Source organism: Chionomys nivalis, chromosome 4, assembly GCF_950005125.1.
Source record: "Chionomys nivalis chromosome 4, mChiNiv1.1, whole genome shotgun sequence".
NCBI lineage: Eukaryota > Metazoa > Chordata > Mammalia > Rodentia > Cricetidae > Chionomys > Chionomys nivalis.
The window spans coordinates 59,886,619-59,910,543 of NC_080089.1; the positions used below are offsets into that span (position 1 = coordinate 59,886,619).

Genomic DNA, 23,925 nt, shown 5'->3' on the forward strand with positions numbered 1-23,925 from the left:
TCTCAACAAGATAAAAGAGACTTGACAACGGAATCTCAAGAGAGGGGCCATGACATTGAGAGCATAGCTCAAAGACAGCAATTGACCAGTGTGCAGGAGACTCTGGGCTCTATTCCTAGCCTTGAAGGGGGAATAGACTTCCTTTCTGGGCCCTAAGGTGTCTCCTGGCCAAAGCCCAGAAACCAGGGCACTAGGCATGGTGTCCTGAGTGTCTCCTGCCTTGAGGTCCTACAGCAGTGCAAGCAAACACGTGGGACAGCAGGTCTGTCTATCCTTTGGTGCCCGGATGTAGCTAATGTGATCAATTATGCCGAAGGCCTTAGATGAAGAGCTTCGTGGATACAGACTCAAGTCTTATCACGTTCCTTGTTCCTGGACATAAAGTGGATGAGATAGAATTCATCTTAAGGCTGAGTAAATGGTCCCTTTGTTCACCCAATAAATATGAGCGCTGTCTCAACAGTACCTCAATACAGCAGTGGTTTTGAAAGTGAGGACGCTCTAGCATCTTTGAAGGCTCCTGAAAATGCAGATCCTGATTCGTGCGGTTTGCTCCGGGCCTGACAATTTGCTGTCACATCAGCTGCCAGGTGTGTCTGGTGCTGTTAAGGGGACAGGACGCACCCTAACCTTAAGGCGGCTATGTTAGAGGAACCAACGATAGAGATTGTGTTTTCTCTCACCTTGGCGGATCTGTCAAGGGAGACAAGCCGGGGAGCTGTTGACTTGCGCCTGTCTCCACTAGTCCAGTCCAAAGCCAGAAACCAGCTGAGCGGTGTCTGTGAGCACGGCAGGGAGGAGGGAGCTGTGGGGCTGGAGCGCCACCAGACAGGGACGCAGGGAAGGACTCGGTCTGGGATTTACCCCGGGATAGGCCTGTGGAGCTCGGGGAGTCGTCCCTGAGCGGGCGCTCAGGGCGGTGCCCGCGGTGCGGCGTGGGCCGGATCGCGACCCCAGTCCCTCCCCGGGGCCGAGTCGCAGCGGCGCGCGCGCCGCCCACGCGCGATCGTCGCTATCGCGGCGGCCCGGCTGGCCCGGCCTCGCATCGCGGGGACCCTGCCAGCCATGGCCCAGATCAGCGACCAGACTCTGCCCGGGCCCGAAACCACAGTGCAGATCCGTGTCGCCATCCAGGAGGCCGAGGACGTGGAGGATCTGGAGGAGGACGACGAAGGGACCTCGGCGCAGGCAGCGGGGGACCCAGCCCGGTACCTCAGTCCTGGCTGGGGCAGCGCCAGCGAGGAGGAGCCAAGCCGCGGGCACAGGTAGGCGAGGTGGCGCGGCCTGGCGGGGGTACATGGGGCTCCGGTGTGCGACAACTCACCAGGGCAGAGGGGTTGACTCAGCCCCGCCACGGAGGCTGCAGACTGAGTCAGAGCCCGCTTTTGGGGGGCAGTCTGTGCCCCAACCCTCTGCAGGTTTTGATTCGTGATTGACAAGGCTTCTTGGAATGGGGGCGGGGATCTGAGGGACCCGGACTTGCGGGGGCGGGGTGGGGGGTGGTCTGGGATCCAAAAAGGATATCTGCATGGGCCATCATCACCAGCTCTACTTCTGAAGGAGACGCCCCCTTCGGTGGATGCACCCCACCAGACACTTGACCCAGCCTGGAATTCCCCCTGAGGCTGGGCCTCCGGCTGATGTCAGTGGTCCTAAAAAGCCTTCATCACCATCATCACCTGCTCTGCTTGTCAGTCCAGTCGCTTCTCTCTGGGTGGGCACAGGTCAGGCACAGCTGATACATGCTAATGGGGGTTATTCCAGCAGGGGTGATTTCCTGATGGAGAGAGCTCTCTTGCCCTCAGTAGACATGGCTGAGGGCCTTGCTGCTTCACCTCCCTGGGAGTCTGGGGGTTTCTGTTTCTGTCTGGCTGCTTGCCTGCCTTGTGGGCCAGGGGCTGGCTCTCTCCCTGCTCGCTGAGAAGTGGCTTGAAGTTGGTGTGGCACCCATCTGACCTTGCCCCTGGGCCCTGAGCTATCTCCTCAGCCAGACACCCGTCGCTAATGGTTAAGCCCTTCACAACCTTGTTTTCTTATTGCGGTTAAAGAGATATCCCGCATGGAGCTGAGGAGAAAAGAGACAGAGCAATGACACTAGCAAATGCTGGAGAATGCCAAGAGGCCTTTGGTAAGAGTCCTCCTTTGAGATGCTGAGCAGCTGTGAAGACTTTGCGCAAGTACCCTCTCTATCACCGAGAGAAGGCTCAATTGCAGCATGGGAGCATACTGGGGCCTCCTCCAGGGGGCTGCCCCATCCCCAATTAAAAGAGACAGGACCCTGGTTAAAAGGGTCTGGAACCCAGACTTTCAGGCCCAGTCAGCAGAGGCAGCTGTCACAGGAGAAAGGCCAGTCTCACAGCTTAGGGCAAGAATGATGACATAATTAGTGTCCTGGCATCATTGTCCAAAAAGCTCTCTCTATGCCCAGCATAAAAATGATGAGCATATAAACACAGCCGCCGAGCCTGATAACCTCAGAGGTCAGGCAAAAATACCTTATGGCTTTGTGTGCCAGTGACTACGGCAAAAGCGGCTCCCTCCTAACTAGCCAAGGTTAAGGTCCTAGAAAGATTCTCTATGGAGTCCTAGGAAAAACTGATCCTTGGGGCCTCATCCCTCAGGGGTCACTCCAGGGCCTCCCTTCATTACTTTGAGCTCCAGCAGCTCAAGGATCATGGAGCCTTCCGCCTGCAGCGCTTTTATTGCCTGCTGACATAGAGCTGGTCTCTGAAATCCCTCTGAAATCTTCAGAATAGTGAGCTGACAGAGCCTGAAGAGCAGACACCTAGAGCACGGGGAGATTCAGCCAGGGCCAGGATAATGCTGTTCTCTGGACCCAGCATGGCGAGGCAGCAGCTACTCTACTGGCGGAGGCTCCCAGTGAAGAGGGAGCCCCAGTTCCTAAATCTGCTGAGGATTTAACACCGTCCTACCTCATCCCCTCAGCCCATGGCTGCTTTCTGTCTTATCCCATGCTCCTGGGGCACTGTCCCCTTGAGTGTGGTGGTGTGAGGGGTGGGCGGAGCATTTTATACCTGCGTGCTTCTGCCCACCCACCTCTCCGTTTCCTATTGGCCCTCTTGTCAGTCATGCAAATATCTCCCTCTTCCCCACAGTCCCCGTGTCCCTCCCTGAGTGAGCTAGGCTGCTCCCTCTCTGTGTTGCTCTGGTACTCGGTGCATTTCAGGTCTAACACCTTTTATAGCCCTAAATCCACAGTTACACCTCCCTCGAAGGTCTCTGAGCTCTGTGCCTGTAGTTTCGGGCGCAGCACCAGAATGGACCAGCACCTAGGAAATACGTGTGGGATGTGTACCCTCACTTCATAGTGTGAGAAGCCACAGGTCCCCCTCTGTGAGACACTGAGACCCTTGGTTGGAGGCAGGGGCTTTGTCTCAGCCCTTTCCACACCCGTAGTACCTAGTCCTGTTCCTAGACAAGGAATAAATGAACTGTTACAAGGAATAAGTGAACCGTTACTGTTGTTATTTTGTTGTGTTTGTTAGATGCATAGGACATGCTCGGTTCCTCTGGAACCGTGTGAAAGTATGTTGGACCTTGAGTCACACCTGAAATACTTCATCTTGCAACTCTTAACAGGGTTGTTCCCTAGGAAGCTGTTAATACTACCATTACCAACTTGGAAAATGAGCAGGAATTCCCTAATGTAACCTCCCAGATCGGCTTAGCAGTCAAGTTCCATGTTCAGCGTCCCACATTTTCTACAGCCAGTCAGTTCAGGCGGAGTTTGCCTAGTGTGTTGTTTCTAAAGAATCTTTTAGTGGCGAGTAGAGCTTCTCAAAAATGATGAACCTGTAAAGACAGAGGCTGAGCCAGACCGTGGGAGGTGGGGAATGCAGCTGCCCATGCAGGCCAGAAGAGGGCATCACTCCCCGAATGTGGCAATGTTCTCAACAATTTAGCAACAATAAAAGATGTTTAGCCAATATGAGGTGTTACTAGTTGTGCTCACCCATGTTGTGACTTTATTGCAGCCCTGGTTCCCAGTATAGTGCGCACATCCTTCCGTGCACATGCTGCCACACTGCCAAATGCCAGCAAATGCTGCCCCAAACACCTCAACTCAGATTCAAGACTATGGGATGGTAGTGATTGTGGTGTTTTTGCTGTTCGTACAGAGTGTTCTGCTCTCATAGAAACATGATGGTTTAATTATGGAAAACACAGAACTTCTATATTTTCCTAGTTAGTCATTCTTTGGTTACATCAAATTAATTTCTAATTGTTTAATTTTAAGACTTCATTTTTAAAATCTTATTTTTAATTGTATGTGTGGGAGTGAAGATGAGCTCAAGTTTCCACAGAGACCAGAGAAAGGTGTCTGGTCCCCTGGTACTGGAAATGTGGGTGATTGTGAGCTGCCCACAATGGGTGCTGAGACTCAAACTTAGGTTCTCTGGAAGAGCAGCCAACACTCTTAACCTGTAAGCCATCTCTCCAACCCCTGATTTTAAAAATTGCTATCTGGGTTGCTGACTTGAGCTTCACGGAAATACTTTTAAATGAGTTTTGGCTTGGCATTGACACAGAGCTTCCAGTTAATTCTGAAATGCTCTAGACATTTTTCTACCACTTTGCATTACATATTTATGCAAAGCAGTGTCGTCAGCATTGGCAATGAAAAATATTAATCGAAATGATAATTGTCTCTGAAAAGTGTGGACAGTGCCCTTCATCCTGAAGTTCCAAATAGAAGCCCAGGCTCTATCCTTGTGTAACAGCAAGCATGTACATCCTACCATTGTACCAATTTATTTTGTTTTTAATAAAATGATAAAATTAGGGAGTGGAAGTAATGGCACAGTGGTTAAGAGTGCTGGCTGCTCTTTCAGAGGACTTTGGTTTGATTCCAAGTACCTATATGGCATCTTACAACCATCTGTGATTCCAGGTCTGAGGATCCTCTGGATGCATTGGGCACTTCATGAAAGTAGTGCATAGGCACACATGAAGGCAAAATACCCATGCACATAAATACCATTTAAAAAGTATTACCAATGAATTGTTTCAAAATAAATGTCTTTATTATTTATCACCAATAGATGTTTAATTTACATACCTGTATATCTGAAGTCATATAAAAATTTTCTAGGGGAAAACTTGAAGAAGTCCTGTTCTGGAACATTCTTAACCTCTTTCTTTCTAATGTTTTATTGCTTTAATATAAGACCAGACACATTTTCAAATGTCTCATTTTTAGATCAGTTTTCATAGTTTCATTAACTTATTCCTTTGTGCCATAGACTTTCTACAGAGGCAGAAGTTAGGGGCTAATGTGTTAATTGAAGCTGGACTAACATTTTGGCAAGAGTATTCCATAGACTGCTCCTTGACACTGTTACATCGCCTCAGAAGACATCGTCTCACCACTAGTGATGCTAAATTTGACTATTTGGTTAAAGACATCTCCATCACACAAATCTGTCTTTGTGGTCCTCCTGCCCTTCATTTATTAATGTGATATGCCAGTTTTTTATTTGAATATATTGAACCATCCTTACACTCCAGGATTAAGTCCTGTTTGATTATGATGGGTGATACTTTTATTTATTTTCATTTAAAATTTAAAATGTGCATTAATTGTGTATATATGGGCATGCAGCTTCCCCAGATGCCAAAGGAGAGCATCAGATACCCCTAGAGCTGGAGTTACAGGTGGTTGTGAGCTACCTTACATGGGTGCTAAGAAATGAACACTGGTCCTCTGCGAGAGAAGTGGTGTGTAAGTTGCTGGGCTGTCTCTACAGACCCAGTCATTTTGTTTTTTACTGTTTTAGTTTAAAGTGGCAGAGTCTCAACATGTTGCTCAGGCTGATGAACTCTTAGGGTCAGTGGTCTATCCTCTTGCCTGAGCCTCCCAAGCAACTGGGACTGCAGGTCCACTCTCTGACGACTGGATAGCAATCCTTTTCATCTGTTGTTGAACTCTGTCTGCATCTGTGCTCTTCAGGAGTGTTGGACTATAACTTCTTTTCTTGTAGTGCCTCTATCTGGCTTTAATAATGGAGTAATATTTGTGAAACAAATTCAGGAGTATTTTGTCCAATCAGCATTTGGGGATGAGTTTCACAAGAATTGGTATTCATTCTTCCCTAAATGTTGATAAAATTCATCAGAAAAGCAACCAAATTACAGATTTTTTTTGATGGGAGATACTTGTTTTTAATTTAAATTTTGGTTTTGTTTTTTGTTTTCTTTTTCTTTTTGTTTTTGTTTTTTTCGAGACAAGGTTTCTCTGTGGCTTTGGATCCTGTCCTGGAACTAGCTCTTGTAGACCAGACTGGTCTCGAACTCACAGAGATTCACCTGCCTCTACCTCCCAAGTGCTGGGATTAAAGGCGTGTGCCACCACCGCCCGGCTTTAATTTAAATTTTGTTTCATTGTTTTATATTTTGTCTGTGCAGGACATATGTGCAGTGCCTATAGAGACCAGAAAAGGGCATTAGATACTTGGGTCTGGAGTAAACAGGTGTTTTGTGAGATGCCAAGTTGGTGATGGGAACTGAACTTGAGTCCTTTGGAAGAGCAGTCAGTGTTCTTAACCACAGAGTCACCTCTCCAACCCCTCTCCTTTGGAAAAGAGCTTCCCCTTATCTTCTGGATTGACTAGGGTTCCTCCCAATGAGGCCAGAGGAAATAGTTAATCAGCTCATCTTAATTTCTGTGTCAGTGTTAACAGTCTTACTGAATGCTTTAAATGAAGGCCTTGTCTCAAACGTGAGCTTTCCCTCATGTTTATTCATGGGTTTTACTTGTTTTCTTTCATCATAACTAGTGACAGCCATAATTTTGAATGCTTAGACTGTCTATCACGTAACTGGAGGTGGCCCTTCAACCCACACACCCTCTGGGGACGCGTCCTCTTGGTTTCGGGCAGAACCTCCCTTTCAGGAACTCCATATTCCAGGCTTAATTTGTACTTTTCCTGTGCCAGTAATGGAAATTAGCCATTCCCACAGGAATCCAGGACTTTCTGAAACACGAGTGAGAAAGCATTTACAAAGCAAGGCCTAAAATAAGAAGGGCTTGTTTCTACCAGGGCATCGTCACCTTAGGGTCCTTCCAGGCACAGCACTGCATTTAAAAATACATCTGTATAATAATTCAGTTTTAACATTACAAGATGTTGCTGTTACTTTCTTTTTTTCACACTGAGAAGCTTGACTCCCTATGTTGTCTGTAAGAATATCTGAGAAGTGCCATGCAGCACATACCTACACCAGGGGCATCTAAAGCTTGAGGGTTCCTTTGACACCTTTTCCAAAGCTGAGAGCATATCCAGATATTTTTCACAGAACTCAGTGAAGAGCCATTATCTTAAAAAAGAAAAGGAAAAAGAAAGGGGGAAAAAAGACTTATTTTAGTGTGTGTGTGTGACTCCTGTGTGTATAGGTACCATCTGTGGCCAGAAGAGGGCATTGGGTTCCCGGGAGCAGGAGTTAATAGTCAAACTGTGAGCTACCCAATGTGGGTGTTGGGAACCAAACCAGTCCCCTGCAAGAGCCCCAAGTGCTCCTAATCATTGAGCCATCTCCTCGATCCCAACTATTACAGTTTGTTCTTGTCTTTTTGCAGTGCTAAAGACTGAACCCAGGGCTTTGAGCAAGCTCCTTCCTCAGCCCAGAACCCTCTGATGTCTGTATATTTTTAATCACATTGACTTTCCTCTTTTGAACTAACTCTGATTCCTTCTCTTATTGTAGAGGTGAATATAAACCAACGCTGCACAGACAGTTCTGAAAGGAAGGGTTTATACGTGGTGTTTCTTTCTCCTTTGTGTTCATTGCCTCTTTGTCATTGTTATCGATTTCCTTATCTTTGTGGCCCAAACACTCTAATAGATCATTTACTATAAATGCACAAACTCTCCCTGGGCTGGACGTCCTGGTGAGGATCTTGTGGTTCCACGGGCATCTGGGTGTTTTCCTTTCTCAGAACGTCTTTTGGTCAACCACTGAGTCAACACATCCACATTAGGTTGAGAGTTTATGAGAAAAACAGCTTTGGAGATTTTACTCATTTTTACTCCAAATTCCTTATAAAAAGAGATAAATATTATAAGACTGCCTTCTGAAAGCCAATCGTCAATTTTGATCCAATTTCTACCCTCTGTGTTGATTTCAAACCAAATTATAGCCATGGTGAAAGACTTTTCTCAATTTACAATGTTTTATGTGAACAGCAGAATTTAAATATAAAACTTTGTCTTTTTTTTTTTTTCTTTTCTGAGATGGGCATAGCCCAGACTGGCTGGAAATTTCTAGGTAGCTGAGGAGAATTAAGCTCCTAATCCTTCTGCCTTCACTTTTCACGAGCTCTAGCTGCAGGCATGCATCTCCGAACCTACTTTATGAAGTGCTGGGATCAAACTCAGGACTCCCTCTACGCTTGGTAAACACCTACCAGCTGAGCTTCATCTGTACCCTCAAGCCTTCTTTAAGAGCAATTAATATATATTTACTAGTAATTAAACTTCCTTTCTAGAACAGTCTCTGAGAGCCAGGTATAGTGGTACACGCCTTTCATCTCAACACCTAAGAAGGAGAGACAGGTAGATCTCAATGAGTTCAAAGCCAGACTGGTCTATAAATGGAGTTTTAGGCCAGTCAAGGCTACATAGTGATCCTGTCTCTAAACAAAACAAAACAAAAACAGACAACAACAAAGGTCTCCGTAGATATAAATTACCATAGCAAAACCTATTTACTTTATACTATAAATACTTTTAAAACTTCCTACTATGAGCAAGTCTCTTAAATGGTACTAAAATAAGAGAAGCCGACATGACATCTACCTTTCAACTTAGGATTCAGGGTGCTAATAAGATATACACATGAGGAGTGATGATACAAATATAGACAAGCATTAGAGACGGTGATTTCCTTCCTAGAAAGTCACTTTGGAGATGCATGGCTAAGAGGGGGACAAGCCATTCAAGGAGTCAGGAGTAGCTTGTGCAAAGGTAGGAAGTGAGGAAGCTTTGGGTCTTTGTTTGCTTGGACCAAAAGTCATTGACGGAGGCAAGTGGGATGAGCTTGCACGAGGGAGACAGCTCCATTCAAAGTGCATCTGAATACAGAGCTAGGCACTGTAGGCTTTGTTCGGTGGGTGATGGGAACCATGTTGCAGTGGGTAGTACAGCTGCACCTTCTAACAGCTTCTTTACAATACGAAATGTGGCATTGTGTGGAGGAGGCTGGAACCCGAAATACAGCACGGGAGGTGGGAGGAGGTGGGAGGTAGAACAGGGAAAGGCTCTGCTTGGGAAATGTATGCAAATACAAGAATAAAAAGAAAAGCAATGTCTGAAGGGTAATTTAATTTACATTTTCCCTCTAGACCTGTTTTCCAACCTGTCTAGCAGCAAAGAGAGTCAGGCAACATGGCAGGTACTGCCAAGCAGGAGCAAAGAAGTGAGGTCATTTCTTAAGAAATTGGCTGTATTGCTGAGTTTCAGGGAGTCTAAGGGGGAGCTGGAGGGGGAAGCCTCTCTGCTCAGATGGGTGATTCTCAGCATGTTTGCTCTCAGTTGAAGCCTTCCCCCATCAAGTGTTTAGAGCCAACTAGGAAGAGAGCCAACAAGGGTGCAGAGCTATAGGGGAGCCATATAACCCACTAAGCAAGGTACCAGGTCCTCCCCCTTCCAACTGAATAGTAAGGAGCTAGCTTCCCCCCTGAAGAGGAAGCAAGGGATCCTGATTGCTTCCAAGGGACACGAATGGTTTTCGGTGGAGAAACCTGACCAGCACCGTGCAAAGCCCTGTGGCTAACTGTATCCTGATGTGATGTGTGGAGGATGGAAGTTTACCTCTGCGGTCCTCATCCCTAGTTCCCATGTCTTAAAATACCTGTGGTGGAGGCACCGGAGAAACAGCAATGGCAAGACATTCCACAGCATACCTAACTAGTACATTTCAACACTGTCAAGGTCATCAAAGATAAGGACAGCTGGAGAAATTAAGAGCCAAGAGGAGCCTCGGGGAGACATGTAGTACAGCACATCCTGAGGATTCCTGGGTGGGAACCGTCAGGGGGAAAGGGTCAAAGTCTAGACTATGTACTTCAGCTAATGATACTGCATAATTATCCTCGTTAAGAAGTGCACCGCAGTATTAGGAGACATTAATAATAAATAAGCCTTGTGTGAGGCCTATGGAACCCACTGTGCTATTTTAATAACTTTCCTGCAACTCTAAACCTATCCTAAAATAAGCTTATTGAAATTTTAAATGAAAAGTGAATTGTTTATTAGTCACTTGGAGCAAAGCAAGATCGTGGAAAATAATTAGAAGAACAGGCATCACAGAACACGGAGGTGGTGGCGTTTTAAAAGTCAGTACCCTGGGAGGGAATTTAAGCTACTGTATCCACCAAACAAGAACAGTGTGCTCTTAAAAGGGAACAGTGTAGGGCTGGGGAGATAGCTCAGTCGGCAATGCATTTGCTGTACAAGCATGAGGAGCAGAATTTGGATCCCCAGTACCCACATCAGTGTGGAACAGGCATGGTGACCCACCTATAAAACCAGTACATACACATGAGTCCATATGCATATGAACACACACACACACACACGGGCTCTTTCAAGGAAAAAATAGCAGGAAGATGCAGTCTGAGGATCAGCAACTGCCCTTCACTACTAAGACAAAGACAGCTGGCTCACAGGGAAGGATAAGTGCAGATCAGTTCACATAGTCACTTAACTATCAGGACGCATTCAGAAAATAAATATAACCCGAGCTGGGCATGGCAGTGCATACCTGTAATCCCGCCACATGGAGGGTGGAGCACCAGGATCTGGAGAATTCAAGGCTAGCCTGAACAAAACAGTACCATCAAGGCTACCCTGACCATCACTGTTTGACCCGCCTCGAAAACAAAAACAAGAAAGAGACGGGTGTGTGGCCCTGTGGTGGAGAACTTGCCTAGCATGCTCAAGACCCTGGGTTTGATCCCTGTCCAGCCCTTAAACAAATGTTATTCTAGCAAATCACTGCCTTGCAGGGAACGTGTTTACACAACCACAATAATAAACTAGATTAACTTTCAATGTTTCTAGCCATCTCTAGACAGCACTTGGAATATTATTTTGTAGCATAGAGTGAGGTAATAAACTATGGAAAATAGAGTAGAAGTTCTTCCAATTAGATTTGGAAGGCTGGAAGTGGAAGGAGAGACCGTGAAAGGTGGGATGGTGCAGCACACATCTGTGTAAGGAGCAGCGATTGAGATAATACCAATGAAGTAAGAAACCATCTTAAACGTACTCTCAAAGCGAACAGATCCAGGATATGGCTCCACCGTGGGAATGCTTACCAAGCGTTCTGAAAGCCCTAGGCTTGATCCCCAGTACTGTGTAAACTGGGCATCATGGTGCATACTTGTACTCCCAGCATATGGGAGGTGGAGGCAGGAGGATCAGAAGCTCAAGGCCATCCTTGGCTACATAGTGAATTCGAGGCTGGCCTGAACTATGTGAAGCTATCCGCAAATCCCAAAACAGACAGACAGACAGAAGAAGGCTAGTAAACAACCAACAGTAAAATGAACATTTCAACATTGGAAGAAGAGGCCATGGGATTTAAGTGACCCCAAATTCTCATTTTATAATGGAATGGCTTCAGACTACACCAGTGAAAATGACTTCAGACACCAAGGGATTCTGAGCCCAACCAAGAGTGTCTACTAGCAAGGGCTAGGGCGGGGTATATGACGACGGCCAGTGGACAGTTTTGGCTGGACTCTGGTGCATTACTACAAATGGACCACGGAGGGAAGGGACAGACCAATAAGTTCTATTCCCAAACTGGAGCAACTGATGCCCAATCAAATGTAAACTCATAAACACAGCAAGACAGAAAGAGGGCAGCGGGCGGAACCTCTGCCTCTCAGGACCCAGGTGGGAGCCCTGGACTTCCCGAGGCCACCTGTGTCTGCTTCCTCCCTGCACAGTGCTTGTCTCCCACCTGACACAAAGCTGGAAAGAGTCCTCCCCTGTGCAATACCCCTCCAGAGACACCCATCCAGAGCATGTTTGCCTGGGCTCCCAGGCTCCATCTCATCCTCTGGCACTCACCACAGGACTTAGCACCATCGTCCACCTACTCCGTACCCTCTCTCCTCTGGGCATAGGTGACTTGGTCTTCCCTGATTCGTCCTCCCACTTATCTGCCTCTCATTTCTAAATGTTCACTTCCTCCAAACATCTACCCTTGAGTGGACACTGGCTCTCGTTTGAGCTGTACTCCCCCGTGGCTGTGACCACATGGCCGTGAAGGAAGAGACTTTTTTCCCCCAACCAGATAACAGATCAGGTTTTGGTCTTTATATGGAGCATCTCTGGCACAGTGGAGTCTTGGAAAGCCCAGGGCTCCAGGACAGGCCCTATGATCTGTTCTACTGTCTTCTAAAAATCACATCTGGTGGGAAGACGGGGAAGGAAGACAAAAACTGTGTGTGTCATTTGGGGACACGTACATTTTGTTGGCATCTGAGTGACACAGACTTCTCAGTAGATGGTGTAACTATCTCCCATCCCCCCTTTTTAGTTTACTTTTGTGCAGGTGTGTTTGTATGTATACATATGTGAAGGTCAGAGGTCGACATTGGCCTGCGCTCTACCCTGTTTTTGACTCAGAGACTCTCCTTGACCTGGAGTCCACCGATTTGGCTAGCCTTGCAGGCCAACAACCCAGGGATCTTTCTGTCCCTGCTTCCCTAATATTGGGATTGTAGTCAGGCACTACCATGTGCTGGGGATCTGAACTCAGGTCCTCACATTCATGTGACCAACACTTTACCAACTGAGCCATCTCCTCAGTCCCATTATACTTGTTAAAAACAAATGCTTGACTTCTTGGGTTCTTGAGGACAGAACCTTCTGAGTAGTTTATGGACACGTGGCTAACTACCTTTAAGGAAGACAATTCAGATATGACCAATCTAACTTCCAAGAGTTGCTATGACAACCAGGTGCATGCTAGATGGTATATCACCAACACAGAAGTCCTAAGTGAGGGGTCCTAAGTGAGGGGTCCAGTTCAGATAGGATCAAATGTCCACTCAAGGATAGATGCTTGGAGAACATGTACATTTAGAAGTGGAAGAAGAAGGAAGAGATGGAACAGGAACATGCTCGTTATCATGGTACTGGGGAAGATGTGCCAGGCTTCTCCCCGGCCGACTTGGTTTTCATTGTCACCCTAATCTCCACCTTCATCCTACATAGCCATTTTCTTGTGTGTGCCCATACCCAAGTCCCTGGATTTCATGAGGACCTCATCTGCATGATATTGAGGGTTATCCTACTCTACAATGGGGGCTATCCTACCCCACAATGGGCTCACCCTTATGTTAACATACACAGTGCCTGACTCCAGATAAGGCCATGCTCTGGGCCCCTGGGGCCTGATGTGGATTTGGAGGGTGACAATTTGGAGGGTACCTAACTCGCTGTCTCCCTCTGACCTCAGCAGTGCCACGACAAGTGGAGGTGAGAATGAGCGTGAGGAACTGGAGCCGGAGTGGAAGCCCCCGGATGAGGAGCTCATCAGGAAGCTGGTGGATCAGATTGAGTTCTACTTTTCGGATGAGAACCTGGAGAAGGACGCCTTCCTGCTCAAGCACGTGCGGAGGAACAAGCTGGGCTACGTGAGCGTCAAGCTGCTCACCTCCTTCAAAAAGGTGAGGCTGGCTTCTCAAAGGCTACTCTGGGCGTTTCTGGGGTGTGGACACCTTATGGTGTTAAACATTGTTCTGTTGTTTTGTTTTGTGCTCCACCACAACCCCAGCCATGGACCCTCCTGCCCAGCAAATTTTTAATTAATTATGATACCCTAAAAAGAGAAAAATTATCAGGAGAAGGGATTTAATGGTGATAAGGAGCTAACTCAGGCAATAAAATGTTTTTCATGTAAGCATGAAGACCTGAATTTGATCCCCAGGACCCACATATAAAAGCCAAGCTTGGTTCCATGTCTGTAATTTCAGAGCTGGGGAGGGAGAAAAAGATCTGTGGGACTAAGGGGAAAACCAACTAAGCCTACCGGGTGAGCTGTGTGCCAATGAGAGGCCCTGTCTTTAAATAAATAAACAGCAAAGCAGATGGATCCTGAGAGGAATGACACCCAGGAGTGGCTTCTGATTCCCACATATATGCACACATGCACACACACACACACACACACATACACACACATCAGGGTTATGAGAGCATTCTTAAGAATATACTTGCATGCTACATAAAGGGTTCTGAGTGCCAGGACAAATCTCAGCTGGTGATTATTAAGAAGTGCTAATACTTGTTCTCAGTAAAACTGCGGTCCTCTTTCGAGACAATGGATGCCCAGAGGGTGCTATGCCAGAACAGGGGTCCTGGAGCCCTCCAGAGATGCCTATCAGTCTAGAATGGCCTTGACACTCATTCAGGCTTTCCACTTGATGATCTGAGTCAGTATGGAATGGGAGAGAACACACAGAACTCGATGAGAAAGTCCTCCTCCATGACTCCAGCATGCTCTGCTCTGTGTGATACCGAAGGGAACTCTGTGTACCAGAGTGACAGATGCCGAGAGTGCAGCCACGCAGGAGACTGTCTCTGCTGTGGACAGAAGCAGAACTTGGACCTTAAATTCCCTCCTCTCAGAGGATTGACTAACCAGTTGGAATGATAACTCTTTATCTCCCTTGAGGAGAGTGTATTTACTAGAATGGAGAAGCTCCATGCAGCCTGTTGCATAACAGCTTATGTAAGGAGTGGGTCCACGTAAGAAGTGGGTCCTGGCCAAGATGTCTGTGCACTTTATGAGAGAGCACTGGGGAAGAGCTCCGCACCTTGGCGCTCATCTCTGCCTGATTCTCTGGTACACTCTGCCCTTTCCTTGGGCTCTTTTTCTTTTATTCATTAACCAAACATATTCTTCTTTGTATTAGATGAGTGTTGTGCTAAGTGCAAGGGGTACAAAATAAATATGGTGTTCAGTCTTTCTTTGAAACACTTACAGTCAAACAAAAGATAAGAGATCTATGAAATGCAACAGGGTGATCCCAGACAAACTGATGGAAGACGTAAAGATAGCTGGGGACTAGCTGATATCTCATTGATATCATTGCTGATCAGAGCAATGAACAGAACTGAGACATCTTTCTGGAGTGGTGGCGCTGGGATATGGTCTTGAAGGATGAATAGGAGCCGCAAGGTCCAGATGGGAAGGAATGCTCTGTGTCCAGAGAACAAGCTCTGACATGGAAAACACATTCAGGGTTGGGGAAAAAGTTAATGGGATCTTCTGCACAGCCCCCCTATTGCACTCCCCAAGGGCTTCAAGAGCCACCTTGGTTTTCTCTCCTTTCCTAGCTGCCACTTACAGATCCATTCGGGAGCCTTCTCTCTTTAAAACCAGCTGCATGGTGGACACCCCCAAATTCAAAGCAGACACTCTTTCCCTTCTAGACAGCTTCTTGCTAATCTCAATGAGAAACATCAGAGGAAGGCAACGAACATGGGAACATCACAAAGCTTTAGTTCCTTTTCTCATCACTGTGACAGAATCCCTGACAAATGCGGCACAAGGCTTTGGGTCACCATTGAAGGTGCACCCCATCATGTCAAGGAAGGCCTGGCAGCAGGACTGTGAGGAGCTGGTCACACGGCACCCACAGTCAGGAGTCAGGGAGGGGTCAGTGCTGCAGCTTGGCTTGCTTTCTCTTTTATTGTTCAGTTGGGGATTCTGGCCCTGAGAAGGTACTTTCCACATTTAGGGCTCATATCCCCCTGCAGTTAAATCTTTACCCAAACATCCTCACAGACACATCCAAAGGTTTGTTTCTGTAGAAAGTTTCAGCCCAGTCAGGTTGACAATGATGGTCAATCATCACACAGAGTTTCTGACAGTCTTATAATGTGCTAGCGATTGCACAGGCCGAACTTCTTCCTTAAAAGAAAACCAGCTTATGTGAGTATGTGTTAGTGTGTGTGTGTGTGTGTCATGTGTATGCAGAACCCTCAGAGTCCAGAGGAGGGCGTCAGGTCCTCTGCAAACTGGAGTTATAGACTGTTGGCAGCCATCATGTGGGTACTGGGAGTTGAATTCAAGTCCTCTACAAGAGCAGCCAGAGCCCTTCAATGCTGAGCTATCTCTCCAGCCCCCTGGTTCCCTTTCTGCTGTGATACCGGAAACTATCATAAAGCATCAGAGACACAAACCTGAGATGCCCGTAAAGTAACCAGGGTTTCCCAGGGGACCTGGCTCTTGCCTCTGTGTGTTTCCCAGCCATCTACAGCTCTCTTCTCTGGTAGTACATGGTCCTCCCTAGTTCTCACCCTTCCAGAGAAGGTAGCATATGCTTCCATACTCCGACTTCAAGCTTAGGAGGAGTTTCTTTTTTTTTTTTAATATTTAATTATTTTTTATTTCAATTTATTGGTTTTTTTTATTCTAATTTTTTTTCTTTTCTCATTTTTTTATTCTTTTTTAATTAAAATTTCCAACTGCTCCCCGTTTCCCATTTCCCTCCCCCTCCTCCCACATATTGCCCCCTCCCCCCGCTCCCCTCCCCCTATCCCCACTCCACTTCTCCTCCCCCCAGTCCACTCCCCCTCCCTCTCGATACTGAAGAGAGCAGTCCAAATTCCCTGCTCTACAGGAAGACCAAGGTCCTCCCACTTCTATCTAGGTCCAGGAAGGTAAGCATCCAAACAGGCTACGCTCCCACAAAGCCAGTTCATGTATTAGGATCGAAACCTAGTGCCATTGTCCTTGGCTTCTCATCAGCCTTCATTGTCCGCCTTGTTCAGAGAGTCCAGTTTCAACCCATGCTTATTCAGTCCCAGTCCAGCTGGCCTTGGAGAGCTCCCAATAGATCAGTTCCACTGTCACAGTGGGTGGGTGCACGCCTCGTGGTCCTGATTTCCTTGCTCATGTTCTCCCTCCTTCTACTCCTCATTTGGACCTTAAGAGCTCAGACGGTTGCTCCAAATTGGGTCTCTGTCTCTCTCTCGATCCATCGCCAGATGAAAGTTCCTGTGCCATTCTCCTTGGCCTCTCGTCAGCTCTCATTGTCCGCCACATTCAGAGAGTCCGGTTTTATCCCATGTTTTTTCCAGTAGCAGTCCAGCTGGCCTTGGTGAGCTCCCAATAGATCGGCCCCCCTGTCTCAGTGGTTGGGTGCACCCCTCATGGTCCTGACTTCCTTGTTCATGTTCTCTCTCCTTCTGCTCCTCATTATAACCTTGGGAGCTCAGTCCGGTGCTCCAGTGTGGGTCTCTGTCTCTATCTCCATCCATCGTTAGATGAAGGTTCTATGGCGATATGCAAGATATTAATCAGTATGATTATAGGATAGGTTCATTTCAGGTTCCCTATCCTCAGGTGCCCCAATGAACTAACTGGGGACATTGCCCTGGGCATCTGGTAGCCATTCCAGGTTCAAGTCTCTTGCCAACCCTTAGGTGGCTCCCTTAACTAAGGTATGAGTTTCCCTGCTCCCCAATCCAACCTTCCTTTGACCCCAATCACCCCGATTCCCCCAGTTCCCCTCATCCTTTCCTTCACACTTTTCTCTCCCCATCACCCCTCATCCCCATCCCACCCCACCCCCCAAGATTCCAATTTTTTGCCCATCAATCTTGTCTATTTCCCATAGCTGGGAGGATATCTATATGTTTTTCCTTGGGTTTACCCTCTTGTTTAGCTTCTTTAGGATCACAAATTATAGACTCAGTGGCCCCTATCCATGGCTAGAAACCAATTATGAGTGAGTACATCCCATGATCTTCTTTTTGGGTCTGGGTTACCTCACTCAGGATCGTATTTTCTATTTCCATCCATTTGCATGCAAAATTCGAGAAGTCATTGTTTTTTACCGCAGAGTAGTACTCTATGTATATATATTCCACACTTTCTTCATCCATTCTTCTATTGAAGGGCATCTAGGTTGCTTCCAGGTTCTGGCTATTACAAATAATGCTGCTATGAACATAGTTGGACAAATGCTTTTGTCATATGATAGGGCATCTCTTGGGTATATTCCCAAGAGTGCTATTGCTGGGTCCAGGGGTAGGTTGCTGGTGGGACTGCAAACTTGTGCAACCACTTTGGAAATCAGTGTGGCGGTTTCTCAGAAAAATTGGGATCAACCTACCTCAAAGTTGTTTTGATTTGCATTTCTCTGATCGCTAAGGAGGTTGAGCATGACCTTAAGTCTCTTTTGGCCATTTTAACTTCTGATGAGAATTCTCTGTTCAGTTCAGTGCCCCATTTTTAAATTGGGTTAATTATCCTTTTAAAGTCTAGTTTCTTGAGTTCTTTATATATTTTGGAGATCAGACCTTTGTCTGTAGCGGGGTTGGTGAAGATCTTCTCCCAGTCAGTAGGCTTTAGGAGGAGTTTCTTTGCCTTTCCCGTGTGCTCCCTTCCCAGCTGTCTTCACAGATGGCTCCATCATGCCAGACCTTGGCTTTCCTACAACCTCAGAGTGCCCTTCATTCATCTCAACCCCTTCTGGATTCCCAACTGACTGACTGTTCACTAGAAAGCCAGCCGAAGGCCCAGGCCTGCTTCTCTGTACCATAGTGATCAGCCCAAGGACTCTGTAGGTGACCTAGGTTTCTTCAGGCTGATAACAAGAGGCCACAGGCCAGAGTGGACAGTGCACAGGCTCCTGCAGTGTGCCAGTCAGGACTTGGGACTCTGTGGATGTTTCCCTGACCTGCCCAAGTAATAAGCCTTCTTTTCTTACTTTCTGTGCCTTTTCTATTTGAGGCCCAGGGGCACAGGGAGTTCCTGGTTCCTCTGCAATCAGCCTCCTGGGCCTGGCCTCAGAGGACTCTGGGTGATTTCCCCATCCAGGATCAGGTTACCCACCCCACCCACATCCACCAGTTCTCTGGAATGACTCATCTCCCTGGCACACCCTGCACTGGAAGTGGGCCTCCGCAAAATTGCTGTTTTATGAAATAAATATAGCTTTTCATATACTGCAGCATCGATATAGAGTTTCCATCATGGGAGAGAAGGGGAAGAGTTGTTTCATCATTTTTCAAGAGGGCCAGGTCGATGTAATTCCGCATCGTGCCTGTGCCTGTTACTCTTGGGGGAGATTACAGCGGAATGGGAAAGATCTTCGAGAGGCTTCTCTTCATCAGCAGTCCATCACAGCTTCAGAAAAATGTCAGACCCTCCAAATGCTTTCAAAGTAGCAAGCAGCACATTCGGTGGTGACTACTTCCAGTCCCAGCATTTTGGAGACCTAGACTGAAGGGGTCATGAGTTTGAGTGCAGCCTGAGCTATAGAGTGAAGCCCTATCGCAAAGAAGCAGAGAAAAATCTGGGCTAGGGCTATAGCTCACAGAAGACTGCTCACCTGACATTCTGTATTCAGTCCCCAATACTGCCCAAAACTCACTAGTGACATACATATTTGAAACAATGATAGCACATTGTTACTGAGTATTCCTGGTGAGTGAACTGTTATTTTAAATTTTGTGTACAAATATGTCTCTCTCAGTCTTTGCTGTTCATTTAACCCATGTGTGTGTGTGCACGCATGTGCAAGTGAGATATGTTGTAGCTGGAGATTAATCTTAAGTATCATTCTTCAGAAGCCAACCACTTTATTTTTTGAGCCAGGGTCCCTCCCTGCCTGGAACTGGCTGAGTGGTAGCTGGATGGCAAGCCTGTCTCTGATTCCTCCTTGCTGGCATTATGAGCATATGTCATCCTGCCTGGCTTTATCACATGGATTCTTGGAGTCAAACTCGGGTCCTCATGCTTACGTGACAAACACTTTATTATCGGAGCCATCTCCAAAGTCCTCTTTTATCTTTGTGACAGCACTGCGAAGTAGACATTTGTAATATCTCTAGCGCTCAGATGAGGAGGTTGGATCCTGAGAGGATGAGTCATTTTCCAAGTCTTCTTAGTGGATGGAGGTGAGGCTTGGGTGTACGTACACAGCAGCTCCGTTCTAGAGAGCACAGAATCTGACCTGTGAACTTGGGAGAATGTCTACTGTCGTGTACTCCACGGCCCAGCACTGCTCCAAACCCACCTATCCTGATCTGAAGCTGAAGCTGAAGAGAGAAAGGCCGGGGCTGTAGCTCCATGCGTGATGCCCTAGGCTAAATCCCCAGTACTGTAGATACTACTACTACTACTGCTAATAATAATAATAATAATAATCTGAATAGAGACCAGAGCTTCTGGGTTTAGTCACTATAGCAAAGACTTGAAAACAATCAAGGCTGCCCACCAACAAATGAATGGATATTCATATATATATATATATATATATATATATATATATATATGAATACTACTCAGCTGTAAAGAAAACAATGTAATCAACATTTGCAGGAAAAGGGATGGTCTTAGAATGTATAGTATCAGTGACATCACACAGTCTCAGAAAGGAAAGATGTCCTCTCTCATATGCAGAATCTAGCCAATAGCAAATGTATATACGTGAGCAAAGACGCCCGTGAGTGAAGTATAAGGCGTGAGAAGGGAGCAGGAAAGGCTGCCTGTCAGGACGGTGATGGGCCGGATGCAGGCAGTGGACATGGGTTATGAAAGAGGATCTAAAGCTGTTGACTATTCAAGTTCTAACTCTTCTGTGGATTCTTCGGTTTGGGTGGCAGATAGTTGCGTGAACACATTTGATAGTAAAAGTATAAAACCCAGTGCGCAGCACCACCGCTTCAGAATAGCTATTCTAAGTGCTCATCGAGGTACGTAGACTTTGGGTTTGGTTCATTTCAGTGTATGATATTTTTTGCAATTTTTATAATGAAGTTTATTAAACATTTTTTAAGGAAAGAAACCACTGAAGACATGGTTGGAGAACATTTTTATTTACTCATTCTCTGACTGGTATTTGAGTGTCTCCCACGCCAGGTATGACTCTAGTCATTGGTGTTACGGAGGCGAGGAAGGAAGGGGGAGGGTGTAGCACATACAAGTGTGGAAAGGAGAGGAGATACCCACTCAGACCTGCTTTGTGTTCTTTAGGTGAAACACCTCACGCGGGACTGGAGAACCACAGCACATGCCTTGAAGTATTCGGTCACCCTGGAGCTGAATGAAGACCACCGTAAGGTTAGGAGGACCACTCCTGTGCCGCTGTTCCCCAATGAGAACCTCCCCAGCAAGATGCTGCTGGTGTATGATCTACACCTGTCCCCCAAGCTATGGGCCCTGGCCACGCCCCAGAAGAATGGAAGGGTGCAGGAGAAGGTGATGGAGCACCTGCTCAAGCTCTTTGGGACTTTCGGAGTCATCACATCGGTGCGGATCCTCAAACCTGGCAGAGAGCTGCCTCCTGACATCCGGAGGATCAGCAGCCGATACAGCCAGGTGGGGACCCAAGAGTGTGCCATTGTGGAGTTCGAGGAGGTGGAGGCCGCCATTAAAGCCCACGAATTCATGGTCAGTGAATCGCAGGGCAGGGACAACATGAAAGCTGTCTTGATCGGGATGAAGCCACCCAAAAAGAAACCCCTCAAAGATAAGAACCATGATGATGAGCCCACAGCTGGTACCCACCTAAGCCGGTCCCTGAACAAGAGAGTGGAGGAGCTGCAGTACATGGGGGATGAGTCTTCCGCCAACAGTTCCTCCGACCCTGAGAGCAATCCCACCTCTCCTATGGCTGGCAGGCGGCATATGGCCGCCAACAAGCTCAGTCCTTCTGGCCACCAGAATATCTTCCTGAGCCCAAATGCCTCCCCATGCTCAAGCCCTTGGAGCAGCCCCTTGGCCCAGCGCAAGGGTGTCTCCAGAAAATCTCCCCTGGCTGAGGAAGGCAGACTAAACTTCAGCACCAGCCCCGAGAGCTTCCGGAAATGCACGGATTACTCTTCGGACAGCAGTGTCACCCCCTCAGGCAGTCCCTGGGTTCGCAGACGGCGCCAAGCCGAGATGGGGACGCAAGAGAAAAGTCCAGGGGCAAGTCCCCTGCTGTCTCGAAGGATGCAGACTGCAGATGGGTTACCTGTAGGGGTGCTGAGGTTGCCCCGAGGCCCCGACAACACTAGGGGCTTCCATGGCGGACACGAGAGAAACCGAGCCTGTATATAATACCTTCTGTTTTTAATACCGGCTCCGCTAAAAACAAACTTTGTTTTCAAGGTCCTCACAAATAGCTGGCATGACAGAGAATGGAACTCAGTCCCCTTAGAAAGTTTTTGTATCCGTGTAGACCTTGTAATTTATAGATTTGTAAGGTATATAAATTGTGATGTGTGCCATGGTTTTAAGATCATCTTCTGGCTGGGGCTTCTTGCTCCTGGCATGGCCGCTGTTTTGATAATACCTGGCATGTGTTGAGTATGATGGCTCTGAAGGGCTGTGGGAAAATGTAGTAGTGGGTTTGTCTGCTGGGACTGGCTTTTTCCTGCAATGACTGAGCTGTCTGTCCTTGTCAGACCATGCACGGGCTCCTGAGACCTCGAAGGAGTTTTTGCTCAATGGCAAATCCTTCAGCCAATAGCATGGTGTCTTATAGGACTGTCTATTCCCTGTGAAGTGAATAAATAATTAAACACCCACTGGGAGTCCCGTATCTGAGGTCACAGGACAAGGAACCTAACAAGGACATATTTTCTCCGTCTACCCTACAGTGTAGCCCTGTGCAGGCCTGGACTCACCTGGAGAATCCTGGCAGCCTAGGAGGTCTGTCCTCACAGTGAGTCTCACAGAACAGGCAGCTTTAGTTTCCGCTGATGTCCATACAGCATCCCAGACCATCAGCATTGGCATCACCTGAGAACTTGCTAGAAACACGTATTTCCAGGCCCCATACCAGGCCAAATGGTCGAGAAACTGCCAAAGGAGGAATCCTTGGTGATGGAGGAAGGTCATTGGTTAATTAATAAAGAAACTGCTTGGCCCTGATAGGTTAGAACATAGGTGGGTGGAGTAAACAGAACAGAATGCTGGGAGGAAGAGGAAGTTAGCTCAGACGCCATGCTCCCGTCTCCCGGGTATTGGGATTAAAGGCGTGTGCTACCACACCTTGAAGTCACAGAGGTCAATCTCCCTCTGCCTCCCAAGTGTTGGGATTAAAGGTGTGTACTACCACACCCAACTACTTTCTTTCTTCTTGGGATTATATATATCCAGATTTAAAGAAGAAAAAAAGACCTCCTGTGGGAAGCTAACCTGTATCTGGACTGAAGGTTCTGGGGTTTGTTTTGTTGCTGCTGCTGATAGTGGTAGTAGTGATAATGAGGCTGGTAGTGGTGGTGGTGCTGGTGGTGGTATTTTCTGAGACAGTCTTGCCATGTAGCATTGGCTGATCTCAAGCTCCCAACCTGGTGACTGAGGTCCTGCAGCCATTTAGTCCCAAAGAAATACACCAAGGTCTACATTAATTAATAACTGATTGGCCCAGTAGCTCAGGCTTCTTATTAATTAGTTCTTATAACTTATATCAGCCCATAATTCTTGTCTGTATGCCATGGGGTTTGGTACCTTTTTTTGGCGAGGCAGTCAACATCTTGCTTCCTTTGTGTCTGGCTTCCTTCTGTCTGGGTGATGATTGCAGACTGAAATTTTCCTCTTCCCAGAATTCTCATTGACCCGCCTAAACTTCCTGCCTGGCTCCTGACCAATCAGTGTTTATTTAAAACACGAGTGACAGGGTACAGACCATTGTCCCACACTACTCCCCCTCCTTTTTTTAAACAAAAAATCTGAATCGAATCTCGTTTGTTTGGCTTTTTTCCTGACCATTATCCATAACAACTTGTAACCAACATTCTAAACAAAGGAAAACATCCATATCAATCCTTTAGCCTCAGTCTAGGGAGGCTACATATGTACCATCGCCCCAAGCTAGCTTTTTTTGATTTATCATCGTCATCATTATCATTATTATTATGTGTGGGTGTATATAAGATGTGT

General features: G+C 47.0%; 1 protein-coding gene across 2 annotated transcripts; it reads left to right on the top strand.

Annotated features, from left to right (window-relative positions):
* Positions 1–631: 631 nt before the first annotated feature.
* On the top strand, positions 632–23,619 carry Larp6 (La ribonucleoprotein 6, translational regulator). Of its 2 annotated transcripts, none has more exons than XM_057767516.1 (3): positions 632–1,265; positions 13,498–13,705; positions 21,031–23,619. In XM_057767516.1, exons 1-3 carry the CDS (start codon positions 1,066–1,068, stop codon positions 22,096–22,098), a joined length of 1,476 nt encoding a protein of 491 aa, XP_057623499.1. In that variant the 5' UTR covers positions 632–1,065; the 3' UTR covers positions 22,099–23,619. The 2 variants fall into 2 exon arrangements, with proteins under 2 accessions (XP_057623499.1, XP_057623500.1); XM_057767517.1 differs by having other exon boundaries at positions 913–1,265; positions 13,495–13,705; positions 21,031–23,618.
* Positions 23,620–23,925: the final 306 nt, after the last annotated feature.